Genomic DNA, 12,763 nt, shown 5'->3' with positions numbered 1-12,763 from the left:
AGTTATTGTTCCTCAACTGGCTTTTGTTGTGAAAGCACAACTGTGAGGCTCCAATAGAAATCCACTGAGCCTCATTCAAACTTCTCCTTTCACCAGAGCCACTAACCCACCACTTCATTACACATTTTTAACTACTCTGCTAATCACCACAGAACCCTCAGTGTCTTTTTATCTGAAGACAGTGTTGTTTCCTAGCTGAGGCAGGTACCGTGTTGAGAAAGGGGAAAAGGGCAAAAACGAGGAGGAAAAAAAGAAGAAAGAGCCTGGAAACTGCGAAACATCAGGTGAGGAGGTGGATCTGCAGGAACTCTCAACCAGTAAACTGGCTTCATACCAGTGTCATGACAAGTTAGAGATACTTAATGCAACATTGAGTGCTTGAGCTTCTTGTTACAGCTTCATTCATTGTACCTTCAAAGTCTCACAGCAGCGCAACACTGCCCTCTACTGAATAAAATAACCCTTAAAAAGTAGGATTAGATTTATTCTTTGCATTCAAAACTGTAAATTGACATCTTCATCAATCTGTACAAAGGTTAGTCCCACTTGATATTTCTGTTTTGCTTAAAAGAATCAATACCTAAATAAACAAAGATCCAGGTTTCAGACTGGATCCTTTAAAAACATAAAATTATAAACCATTATAACATTTAAAAAATACAGGTTGACCTATTTGAAACACTTCTTCAGCCACAGTACAATGTTCAATGTCATATCATTGTTTGACCCCAACATTAATTCCATTAATGGCTAAAAAACAAAACAATTATTTGGGTCATAAATCCAGTCATTTCTTCATATTTTGTTTTGATTATTTAACAAATACAAAAAAGCAAAGTGCATTTATCAGTTATTCCCTTGGCAGATCTTTGTTTTCATCAAAGGCACTTGTTAGAAATGTAAACTGGATGCCTTAGTAGAACAGAACAAGCTGTGCTTGAGCAGTTCTGTGCTGCTGGCTTGATTATAGTGTGCAAAACCCAAACTGCAAGGGCAGTTTCCTGGATACCTTCATATATCATATATTCCATATATCTGTGCTTTGCAGATATTAAACATATCCTGTTTGAGCTATTAGCATGCAATACATGATATTTGAACATAAAATATAATTATCAGTAAAAGGTAAAACAAAATAAACCGTTTTTTCTCCGTGCAGCAAGTAACAACACTAAACAGATGTTGCGAGAAAGTACAGTGACAGTCTCAGTTGACGTATCCATAATTGTGAAGAAAAGAAACTTCAAATCAGGATTCCGGCGCAACACGACTCAACAATTCAACAAAATGTTGAAGTCCTTGAAGTTAAGCACTGCTGTTCCTCACGGGACTATAACCATTTTCTGGGCTGTCTTCTGTGGAGCCATAACACTGTGGTGGTTTAGGGTCCTGTGATGTGCTGACAGGGGACTTTGGGTTGAGAACTCTGGGGAGGTAAACCTGAAAGAAAAGAAGAAAACATTTAACAGATGTTTTTGTTGATCCATTTTCATTAAATATAACAGGATGGAAAACAGACGAAGCTCTTTAAAATCTGCAAACTACAAATTCAAACTGCATAATAACTGCTTGGTCAGAGTGTCAGAATGTGATCCATCTGGATTTCAGTTTACTTTCCTATTCCTGCACAGTTCTGTAATCCCATCAAAGCAGAGGGAATCCATCACAATGCTACTTATTTCTTTGTTAATGACAGACATGAGACAGATGATCAATAGAGCCTTTAAACACATACAGAGGTTGACTAAATTCAGGACTGACACATGTTTAAAACACGCTTGAGCTTTGCTGAAGTGGTGGAATTTGTCTCACAAAATATGAGTCGATTACCCGAGTGTTTTCTTCCACTCCCTCCACTGTATCCTCATCTTGTGCACTGACCTGAAAAACAAACATACATTTTATAAGGGAGGACTGTAAAAGATTGTGGAAGTGCAACATCATATTTACACCAATCAAACACTCACCGTATAGTTATGTGGGCTGAGGTGCTTAAAATGGCCGAAACAGGTGAAGCCAACGCAGATGAAAACGGTGACACACAGGACCACCAACGTGAACAAGGAGGTGGAGGTCCAGAAACCTGAAAAGCACACGTGCACACACTTCAAAAACTATACATATGTCAAGAAATACTCATAACTTGTAAAAGAAAAACTCTGTTTTGCATAAGTGTATTTATGCTGTTTGTAAATGAGGCTGATTTGGATTTTCAAATTTGTATAATTTCTCCATCCCCATATATGTAGCAGAAAACCTAAAATAAAAATGTTTGTAGCAAGGGAACACTGACTAAAAATCATAAAAAACAAACAAATAAATAAATAAATGTTCGGCTTACTGATTAACAAAGAGAGTAAAATAGTTCAAAGTATAAAAAAATAATCAAAACGCCAACCCAAAAGTCTATCTTTAGCACATTCAGACACATTTCCCTTCTCCTATAATACATATGTTCTGCATGAATATGTAACTGTAATGAAATACTTTTCATTGGTGTTAAAAATTGTCATGCTAATAATTGTGATAAAAAATATATATATATATATTTTTTTTTTATATGAGTACACCAGTACTCACTTAAAGGTTAGTATGTATGTTTCTTAATGTTTTATTAGTCTAAGAAGTTGATGTTCTGCTTTTCTTAATCTACATACGCCATTTATTTTTGCAACTGAATAGAAAAAGTCCCGCTTTTTAAAAACAATAACAAAAAAGAAGGAACTAAATATAAATACAAAAGCCATAACCAGCTCCTTGTTGCGTCACTCTTTGCTTTTCAACATTTTAAAATGTGTTGTGCATGCAGCTGGAGTGTTATAGCAGTAAGATCTGGCCCTTTAACCTCAAAAAGACTCTAAATCCACTTAGGATGAGCTTCAGTGCCCACTTCTAATGAAAAAGAAACTTTTTTTTTTTTTTTTGCTGCTTTGTTATTAGTGTTAATGCATCTTGGGTATCCATGACCGTTTAAGGGCTTTAGCAGGTTCTGAAAATAGATGGATGCCATTTGGATGGTTTTGGAAATTGTGTAACTTTAGCAGGTGTTTGGAGTGCATATTGTGTAGTTCTGTCTGAAGCCCATTCGTGAAAGGAATAAAATAAATCAAATTTAAAAAATTCACAATGAAAAATACTGAAAAAAAGTCGTGCTGCATCAAACGTTACCCAGAGTTTACAAATCTGTGGCAGCTGGTAAGAAACCAAAAACATGTCAATGTGGGGCAAATGTGCTCCACAGTGGGTAGGTAGATGTTAAATCCTTAAAGAATAATTAGCAGTAATTGTTTCTAACCTGCTCTGAGGACAGAAAAGAAGTAAAGCCATATCAGGCAGATGATGGGTGCAGCCAGAGCTTGATCCACAGCTCCCATGTGAACCTGATGGTCGAGGCGCGTAGGCAGGTAAGCAAAGTACAGGTTGTGTCTGTCCACCAGGTGCTTCAGCAACATGTATAGAAGACCTGATGGAGTCAAGCACAGAGAAACGACACAGACAGTCTTAGACCTGACTGAGGATAGGCTTATCGTATGATGGAATGTGGTGAAATGAACTTACCAAAGGGGACAATTATAGGACATATGATGCTATAGGCCATGATGACAGTAAACACACAGAGAGTCCATCCATACATGGCTCCATATTCAAACTCATATGCCTGGTTCTGCAAACAGATTATGACAGAGTTTGAATTAACACCCAATAATCTCCTGACTTTGCTGTTTGAGGCTGGGGGGGTGTTTATGACAAACTAATATATGAAAAGGTGTCATTTCTCACTAAGCAGGATCAGGTGCAGCAGGTGCAACTGGTACAGACACACACACACCTGTTTCACATATTTTCTCTCAGCGGCGGAGCGGGCGAGCATCATGCGGATGAGGTAAAGTAGTAACCCGGGCAACCGCAACAAATCCATCCCAGAGCCAACCAGGCCGGCTGCAATCACGTAGTTCACAAAAAAGGCTCCTTGATCAGGTAAAAACACGCACCTGATTATGAAACAAAGAAAGCAGAACAAACAGAAAAGATGGTTTGAATGTAGCAACAACTGAGGGTAAAAAACAATTTAGGGATTTTAGAGAAATGTGCTTCTTTAAACCAACAAAAAGTGGCCTGACATAAACAATTAATCTAAATCAGTATGATGGGATGGCAGAAAAGAGAAAAACAAGTACTTACTCAAATCGGAGTTTCCCGAGATTGAGAAACTCTTTATCAAACAGCCATCGGAAAAACACAGCCAGACTGATGCAAACACAGAAAAAAAAAACACAAAATTAAGTTATCAAGAAATCAAAAAGTGAAAGTTCATCTGTTCCCTTTAGAAAAATACCTAACAGCTGGAAAAAATCTCATCTTTTGCATTACAGTGTTTTTAGATGCATGCTAACATGACTAAAAAATAACCCATCTTGGACCTTTCATTTTATTTTATCTCTTTATTCTAATATATTCTATTCCTGACTCTATCATTGCACTGTTTAAATTAGTCATGCATGTCTTTTCTTAAGCCGGTGTAAATCACCTGGTGAGACCCAGTGAGGGAAGAATCAGGACCATGAAGAGCAGGAAGAAGTACAGTTTCCGCATCATACTCAGCTGTTCGCTGGACCTGAGACCAGTAGAGGGATAAAATAACATTTAGATCTTGTGGCACAAACCCTTTGGTGCCTTCAGACAGCTGAGTGTGTTTGGATACCTGCTCCAGTGGGCTTCTCCCAGTGTGGAATAGTACACTATTGTAGGCAGCAATGCAGAGAAAGACCACAGAAGGAGAGTTGGGAAGAACTGAGTAATGATGGGACTCTATAAAGAGAACACAAAGGACGATTTAAAGCTCTGAGGAGGATCATGTTAAAGCTAATGTTTGCCACTCACATTGAGATAGTAGATGGGTTTGGTCACGTTGAACTTGTCGAAGGTGTTAATAATGATGGTGGGAGTGGTCAGGAAGGTAAGCAGCAGGAAGAGGAGTAGATTTATTAAAACATAGCGAACAGCCCAGGTAAAACCTCGCACTGACAGGTTTTCCCTTTGGAATAGAGAAGAAGTTAGAAACACACAACCAAAAAAAGAGAAAATAACACACAAGAAGTGTTTTTATATTTGGTTAGGAATTCAACTAAATTGAAAATAAATATCCAAACTGATACATGATAATTTTGACTAATAATATTGACATTTTCTTTAGAATAATTTCATTTTAGTATAATTAAAAATGATGGAAAACCATTTTTTTAAATAGAACTGGAATTTTTCCTTAGCAGACCACGGGAGTTTGCTATAAAAAGACTTCTTGACAATATTCAATTACTGGATAATTCCATGGCTTTAACAAATAAAAACTAAACTACAGGTGATGTCTGTGGAGTTTAAGAAGATGACTGACTGCCGTTTCTTACCAGTATACACTTTTGGGATGTGGTGCAAAGCTGACACGCCACTTGTTTACTTTCAGAGCTCTGCTTTGGGACGAGGGTTGGGGCTCCCTCCCGCAGCAGGTTGACCCCCGGCACTCGATGGCGTTGAAGTCCTTCAGAATGCTGCAGAAACAGTTGCCGTCAAGGTTACGCATTAACAGACTTTAGACACAAACGGCCGCACATTTTTCCCTCATAAAAAGGATCATACGATGGCTTTATAATTCAGGTCAACAAGCCCCACGTGATTCAGTTAAAGTCTAGGAAACAAAACGGGGACTTTGGCCATGGATGGCTTAAGAATTTCTGTGGATTCTCTCTGATGCAGTCATGAGAAAAGTTTGTAATAAAAAAGAAAAATTGACGCACTACTTAGCCATAGCCTCGTTTTTCAAGGTGACAAAAGCGATCCCTAAGGTGTGCTGCGGTACGATTTCAGCCTCCTGTCTCACTTCTTCCAGCAGGAACTTTTCTTTGCCGCAGTAATACTCAATTGCGTCAACCTGAAGGAAACCAAGCACAGAAAAAAAAATGAAAAATCTGTCTTCCACATAACGCTTATATTTTACCGCGACAGAACTGTCAGATCAGATCACTCCTCACCTTCACACAGCCGGAGCAGCAACATATGTGGCCACATAAGCGAGGGTTGATCAGCTCCCGCTGACCCGTTTTATCCAAGACGCGTTCGTAGTACCGGAGGTTTTTTCCAGCTCGCAACCTGAGTTCAAAAAAAGTGAGACAAAAAGAAATCCAAATATGATGCACATGTGCCTTAAATGAGGAAGAATGCATTCCTCTTCATGGGGGTAAAACTATTATAGCAGAAGATAAATGGATCAAATTGGCAACAGTTAGAGTTATAAAAACTAAATAGCAGATGAAATGTGTGGGTTATACCACTAAGATAGTCATACAACAAGGAGAGACGTTCAATATTCTTATTGTTGATTAGTAGGGATGTAATGATTATTGAATCCAACCAGATTGATCTGTCTGGGGACAGTTATTATTTAGCCTATACCATCATAGAATTGTTTCAAAATGAAATAAATTAATTATATCAATATTGAAAAATACCATTTGGATTGAGACATGCTAGGTTTATTTTACTATAACATAAAAAACACCAAGTGTCAACACAGCAGACAACAAGATCAGTCCCTGTGTGGAAACACTTAGAATTTAGCAAAGACATGTGACCTTTCAGTGTGCTAGAATGTTCTAATTATGTTCCCTTTGGATTATTTTGATGTAGAAAAACAACCGTGGGCTGAACTTTAGGAAACTAAATGGTGAATGCAATTAATTCTTGTTTTCTTGATTGCTTGAATCTGGAAAACTTTACCTGCAATCATATCGACTAGGAATCAGATCGCCAACCCCAAATTATGATATGAATCAAATCATTGTTAAAATGAATCTTTAAACCCCTATTTATTAGAATGTAATGGTGCTAACTGTGCAGAAAGTGGGACTTTGTAAGTCAAAGTGTTTCTCACATATTACCTTTCCTTATCAAGGTGCATGAGTCGGGCCACATCATAGCCCAAAGTTACAGCACATACTTCACAAGTGGGATACGCTTCTCTGTGAAAAAACAGAACAGCCAGTGAAAGATTGGTCACAGCTATGAATTATGAACACACACGAGAAAGAAACCTTCTCAAGAGATGCTGGTTTACTCACACAAAGTGAGCTTTCACGTCCTCCTCTGTTGCCGTTTTAGGAACTGGACTCACAAACAAGGTGTTCCTGGCCTTCAAAACCAAACAGTTTAAGGTGACTACATAATTCCAACTAACAGTCTTGGTTCAAGCAGACAGGAGACGCACTGTTTCCTTGCGAAGGCCTTTCATTTGGGATGTGTGGACTCTCAGCATCACCACCGTCAGGGCCAGGTAGATGACCGCAAACACCGTGTGCAGCCATAACAAGTTGTTTCTGTAGAACAGTCACGTTTTTTTTTAAGGCACAAACACCTCAAAAATTTCTACAGAACACATTTTCCATTAAAGTTACCCAGTTTTAAGATTCCCGATAGTCGTCCTTCCAAAATTTTGGGGGTCGTTTTCTAAAAAAGAGAGACATTTTTAGCATTTCTTAAGTTCTAACCCAAGACCTAACTAACTAAATCTGCACACATGACAGTTGCTAATGGTTAAAGAATGCAGTCTGCCGTGGTGACGGCTTGACTTACATGCATACATTACACTAAAATGATAACTTTGAAATCTTGACTGGAATTTTTAAGCACAAATAACTTCATGCAGTTGTCAGTAGCAGGACACGTGTGATCTTGAACTAGTTTTATAAAGCTTAAACTTATTTTCTAAAACACCCAATAAGAAGCCTAAAAATTGAATTCTTCTTTATTGGAAGCCTCAATGAGCGGCATATCTCATTAAAAATGTTGTGATCAAGCCAGGGTTTAACCTAAAAGTCAGTAGATAAACATTTCAAACATACAGAAAAATTAATTTTCCCCATAATTCTTCCTTTATTTACTTTGTGAAATGAAGTTTCATCATGAGTGTTTTGTAACGCAAGCTGTGCTTTGAAACAGGGTGTGTTATTTGTCAAACTCACTCAGCAGGTCTCCAGACATATTAACAGGCATTATGATTGCGAGGGAGGTGACGGTAATAACCACGAGCAGGATGATCAGATGACGCTGGAAGGACAGATAGTGGACGGCGTCTATGCCACATTTCTCCTTGATCTTTTCTTCACTGGAACACAAAAAGTCTTTGTTAAAGTTGTGAAATTCAAACCTTCAATTTTGCCTCGCATGACGAGGCAGATTTAGGAGGGGGAGAAAAAAGAAGGTGTCCAACGCAGCAAAACACTCACTCCATTCTGACGATATATGGCAGCCAGGAGCAGAAGCCCTTTAAAAGACAGAGAAAGCAGTTTAAAAAGCAGAAGATGACAAAAAAAAAAGAAGTTTAGCTCTTTTTATACACACCGACTCATATCCAAAGTCCTCTGTGTTAGAAGCTGCAGATGACATACGTCCATAGCGACGATGTGTTGATTCATTAAAACTGAAACAGAAAGGTTAATTAAGAAAAATCAAATTTTTTTTTCTGCTGATAAAAAGTTGAAACTATGAGTTTACCCATCACTGTCTGAAACCAACGCTAAACGACCATAGTCCCAGAATTTTTCCCGGATTATGGAAAAGAGAACCAGCAACACCTGTAGGAGACGAAAAAAAACTGTGACTGCTTTAAGGGTAGATTAAAACAAAGCCTTGTCAAAAACAATCAAAAAAAATATAAAAAAGCTTAAATTTCTGTCACTTGATTGGAGTTTTCTGAGAGACAAAAAACCTACAATAAAAACACAGAAGTCAAGCAGCAGGACGAGTGGAATTCCTCCAAAGTTGAGTCCAGAGAGGACGGTGCTCTGGTTGGTGCTGAAGCAGCCGTCCAGGAAACCAGAAGAATTGGCAAAATTTAGATCCAGCAGATCCCTTGGGTCCTGCCAGCGGAGAGCCATGACTGACCTCCAACAGATCTCCTGCAGAAAACCGATGAAAACAACATTAAGGTGAATTTTCAGCTAATTTTGTGGTGCTGAGTTTAGGAGAAAAAGAGCTTTTTTTTCAAAGTTACTGGTTAATGAAGCATACAAAATAAAAAAAAGCATTTTTCAAAGTCAGCAGTCTTAACTTTTTAACCTAAAGCAAACAGCTAAACAACTTATTCTTAAGAACATTTTTGATCAAAAACCTGTTTGTAATTTAATGTCTGCTGTCACTATTGCTAACATTAAGAAAATCAAACACTTTCTGACTTTGACAGTAAAGTTGTTTGACACTAAACTTTTCACAAATGTTAATTAATATCAGATATGTGGCCTAGTAACAACACTATGAATGTTTTGTGAAGTGTCTGATTTAACACAATATACAGATTAGCCAATGTGTCGTTACCTTATTTTTCAATGAGTACCATGAAACCCTTTGGCCTGCATCGCTACAGTAGTTGCTCAAAAATAGAATAAAAAAATAAAAAACAGAGTACCTAATAAATACACTTCCACTTTCTTACGACTGTAATTACTTAACTTCTTACGCTTCATTCTTTTTTAAATGCTCCATTGCTCATCAGTGCAATGATGCATTACTCTTGTGTTAAAAGTTTCCAAATTGAAGGTGTAGATAAGATAATCTCACTACTGTTTGAAGAACAAAAGTGAAAAATGTAAGGAATTGAGCCTTAAGCTCAACGGAGCACATTTTCAATCATTCCCAATTACAAAATAATAATAATAATAAAATTTAAAGCAACTTCTACATATATTTTTCTACATGAATTATTTTTTTTATTGAAAATTCATCCAATATATGCTTCTTTAATTTAATTTAAAAGACAAATAATAAGTTAGGTTATTTTTTAAATACGTTTTCAAGTTTAAAAAATAACAAAACATGTTTTACAGACCCACTTCAAAGAAAATTGTTTTTGGGTGTTTTTTTTAACATATTCTTTAAGCATTTTACTCATGTGGGAGACATATATAAGGAAAATCAATATTAAAATTGTATTTCTGATTATTTCTTTATTCAAGTCGAGGAGAATCAGTAGAAGATGAAAAGATGCCTTTTGAAAAAGCTTGATTTTTTGACACAGCAAGTGAAATGGGAGGGCTAAAGTCTCACTGCTTCATGCATCCACTTTCAGACAAATAAATCCATGTACGTCTTTGTTTTCCTCGTCCGAGTTGAGATCTTTCTTGACACTGTCTGGCTGGATAGCTCCAATATTGCTCACCATTTTTGTTGCATCACTAATGTTTGCTTGGGGTTGGCTGTAAGGGGCTGTGAGCTAGAGGGGGAGAGTGTAAACAAATAAATGATGGGATATCAGCAGAGGCTTACTTCCGCACCAACAATGTCGCCCACAACTCAGAGGTGAATGTCTGATGAACTCCAGCTGCTCTCCAAAAACTATATCCCAGAAAATGACACAGGTTTTTGGATTTTGGCAAAAAATGGCATAATCATATTTTAAAAAACACTGGGAACGCTTCTATAATAGATTAATAAATGATTGTAGAGAGACTTTAAATGTTCAAAAAACAAAACAAAAATACATGACCATGTCCATGTAAAAAATAAAAATTTATTAAAAAGAAGAGACAAAAAAATCGTAATTGATAAAATTACTAGTTTATGTTGTTTGTTTCAGACTGTGTTTTTAATTTGTAAAGAAAAGAAACGTTTGTCAGAACTAGGGCGGTTTTAGCCTGAGGGAAATGGTTGCTACTCGGTTCTAGTTTCAGGGAACACCTGTTTAGAATAGGCGTTGTCATTTAATTGTTGTTGTTGTTGTTTTAAGTTTAACGTAGACTTAATCTTTTATTCACCTATTTTTATTTACTGTTAATATTTCAAATTGTATTTTATTTGTTCTCCAGACAAAGACCGTCTGCGGCTGCGCGGTCGTTTTAATTAGTCACAAGTCAACACAGTAGCTTCTCCCGTAATAGTCAAGCACGCTCCAGGTCACGCGGAAGCGGACTAAAGTTATAAAGTTCGACATACCTTCACAGTCACCACTCATAAACACATTACTGAGTCGCGTTAACACAATGGGATATATGTATTGATTTATTTGATTCCTTTAAGTTTAACTAAACAGCAAGAGTTTGTCTTTAAACAGCTGTGTCGTTGGGAGTTCTGACAGATGGGGCAAACTTTGAAAACACAAAGGGGAACGAAAAAACACGGGCTGTTGGGTCTACTACTAAAAAAAATTCTGAAGTCTTTACACAATTGTACAGAAAGTTATTTTGGAGCAAAGAACCTTACCTTAAACTTTAAGTACCTGAAGTCAACCCGTTTAGGACATCCACTTTTTAAAACTGTAGTTTCCTTGTAGCAAAACGTTATAGATCAGATATCCAGATTGCTCTTAAAGTACCCAGACGGTCCTGTTTGGAGAACGATATTTTCTTTCAGTTCTGTCAATGCAAAAGAATCGGTTCTTTCTCATTCGTCACGCTGTTCCGCGTATGCACAGACGCGGCAGTTTACGACATCAAACTTTCTTCTGCAGTTCTCTGAAGGGGCGTCAACATGGGAGGCTTTGGCTGGGGAGGGACTGACATGACACTTTAAGCAGCACAATAAGTCACATGAACTTTTGATTTTTTCAGTCGGTCAGCAAAATAAGTAACAGCAAACCTTTGGTCGTGGCCTGCGTCTTGTTGACATTCTTCAATCATCTGATGGATGTTTGAAAAGCCCTTTCAGTATTGAACCCATTGCCTTTTGCGGGGTTTTAGTTACCGTAAGAAACAGTTCTATCTTTAAAAAAATAGTTTTTTGAAATAACCTAGCCTAAAACGAGGTTGAACTGCCACTGTACAATATTACCATATTGGTGAAATAAATAAAAACAGCAATACATGCATTTACTTTGAAAATTTACAGGTATTTCCGGTGGAACCCGCAAAAGCTATGTTGAATATTTGCTCGGCAGAAAGGTTTTTGTACAAAGCAGGGGGGAAAACACACGACTTTTTCGTGATACACAGCAATTTATAAATATATACATTTAGTAATAGCCATTCATCTATTTTTTAAACCTGGTGAGGGTTGCTGGAGCCTACCCTAGTAACTTTCAGGTAAAGGTGGGGTACATACAAGTCCACACAACCTTTATATAGGCTCACATTCACACCTGAGGGCCAATTTAGAATATATCCAAGTAATAGGGGTGTAACAATTAATCTACGTAATTGATTTATCAATTTAAAATCCTAGATTCATCAAGTTGTTTGAGGCAGATTATTAATTGAATTGACCTATGCAATTATAAAATCATCTTTAAACGAAATAAATCAAAAATATCAATATTGGAAAATACCATTTGGATTGAGGCATGGTAGATTCATTTTACTATAATATAAAAATGACCAAGAGCCATCACAGTGGACAGTCAAGAACATTTAAAAAGGTCTGAAAGACCACAAATGGAAATGAAATGATTTAGTGTCAACAGATATTTATTGATAGGGCAGAAATCCACTTTCCCTTTTTCCTACATATCTATCCAGCATAATGTTCAAATGTTTAAAGTCACCATAGACAAAATATATCTAAAAATGTAATTTGCCAAAGTAGACCAAAGCACATTTTAATAAAACACATGATGGCACTCATTTTCACCTATCTTTACAGTAAATAAGGTAAAGTTTGAGTAAAACTGGACTGAAGCAACTGATACACAGTTCATTTCATGGGTACTTGTTACATTTTTGCACATCAGCAGACAGCAAAGCAAATCTAAATTGTTCCAGTGCGCATAGATCACATGAGCTCTGTT

At 37.1% G+C, this 12,763-nt stretch overlaps 1 protein-coding gene across 2 annotated transcripts; it reads right to left on the bottom strand.

Annotated features, from left to right (window-relative positions):
* Nucleotides 1-463: 463 nt before the first annotated feature.
* On the bottom strand, nucleotides 464-11,870 carry tmem63a (transmembrane protein 63A). 2 transcript variants are annotated; one of them, XM_078942402.1, is made up of 23 exons: nucleotides 11,620-11,870; nucleotides 8,763-8,948; nucleotides 8,545-8,624; nucleotides 8,392-8,470; nucleotides 8,277-8,314; nucleotides 8,013-8,155; nucleotides 7,446-7,497; nucleotides 7,259-7,367; nucleotides 7,113-7,183; nucleotides 6,933-7,013; nucleotides 6,027-6,144; nucleotides 5,793-5,926; nucleotides 5,406-5,546; nucleotides 4,882-5,035; nucleotides 4,703-4,809; nucleotides 4,529-4,615; nucleotides 4,183-4,248; nucleotides 3,830-3,992; nucleotides 3,559-3,664; nucleotides 3,296-3,463; nucleotides 1,968-2,083; nucleotides 1,831-1,881; nucleotides 464-1,440 (listed from the first exon to the last, which is right to left on the bottom strand). In XM_078942402.1, exons 1-23 carry the CDS (start codon nucleotides 11,647-11,649, stop codon nucleotides 1,306-1,308), a joined length of 2,415 nt encoding a protein of 804 aa, XP_078798528.1. In that variant the 5' UTR covers nucleotides 11,650-11,870; the 3' UTR covers nucleotides 464-1,305. The 2 variants fall into 2 exon arrangements, with proteins under 2 accessions (XP_078798528.1, XP_004083891.1); XM_004083843.5 differs by lacking the exon at nucleotides 11,620-11,870 and adding an exon at nucleotides 11,245-11,547.
* Between the last annotated feature and the right edge of the window lie 893 nt (nucleotides 11,871-12,763).

This window comes from Oryzias latipes, chromosome 24, assembly GCF_053564925.1.
Source record: "Oryzias latipes strain Hd-rR chromosome 24, Olatipes_Hd-rR_3.1".
Classification (NCBI taxonomy): Eukaryota; Metazoa; Chordata; class Actinopteri; order Beloniformes; family Adrianichthyidae; genus Oryzias; species Oryzias latipes.
The sequence above is the reverse complement of the archived record's forward strand: the minus strand, read 5'-3'. Positions and strand labels throughout refer to the sequence as shown.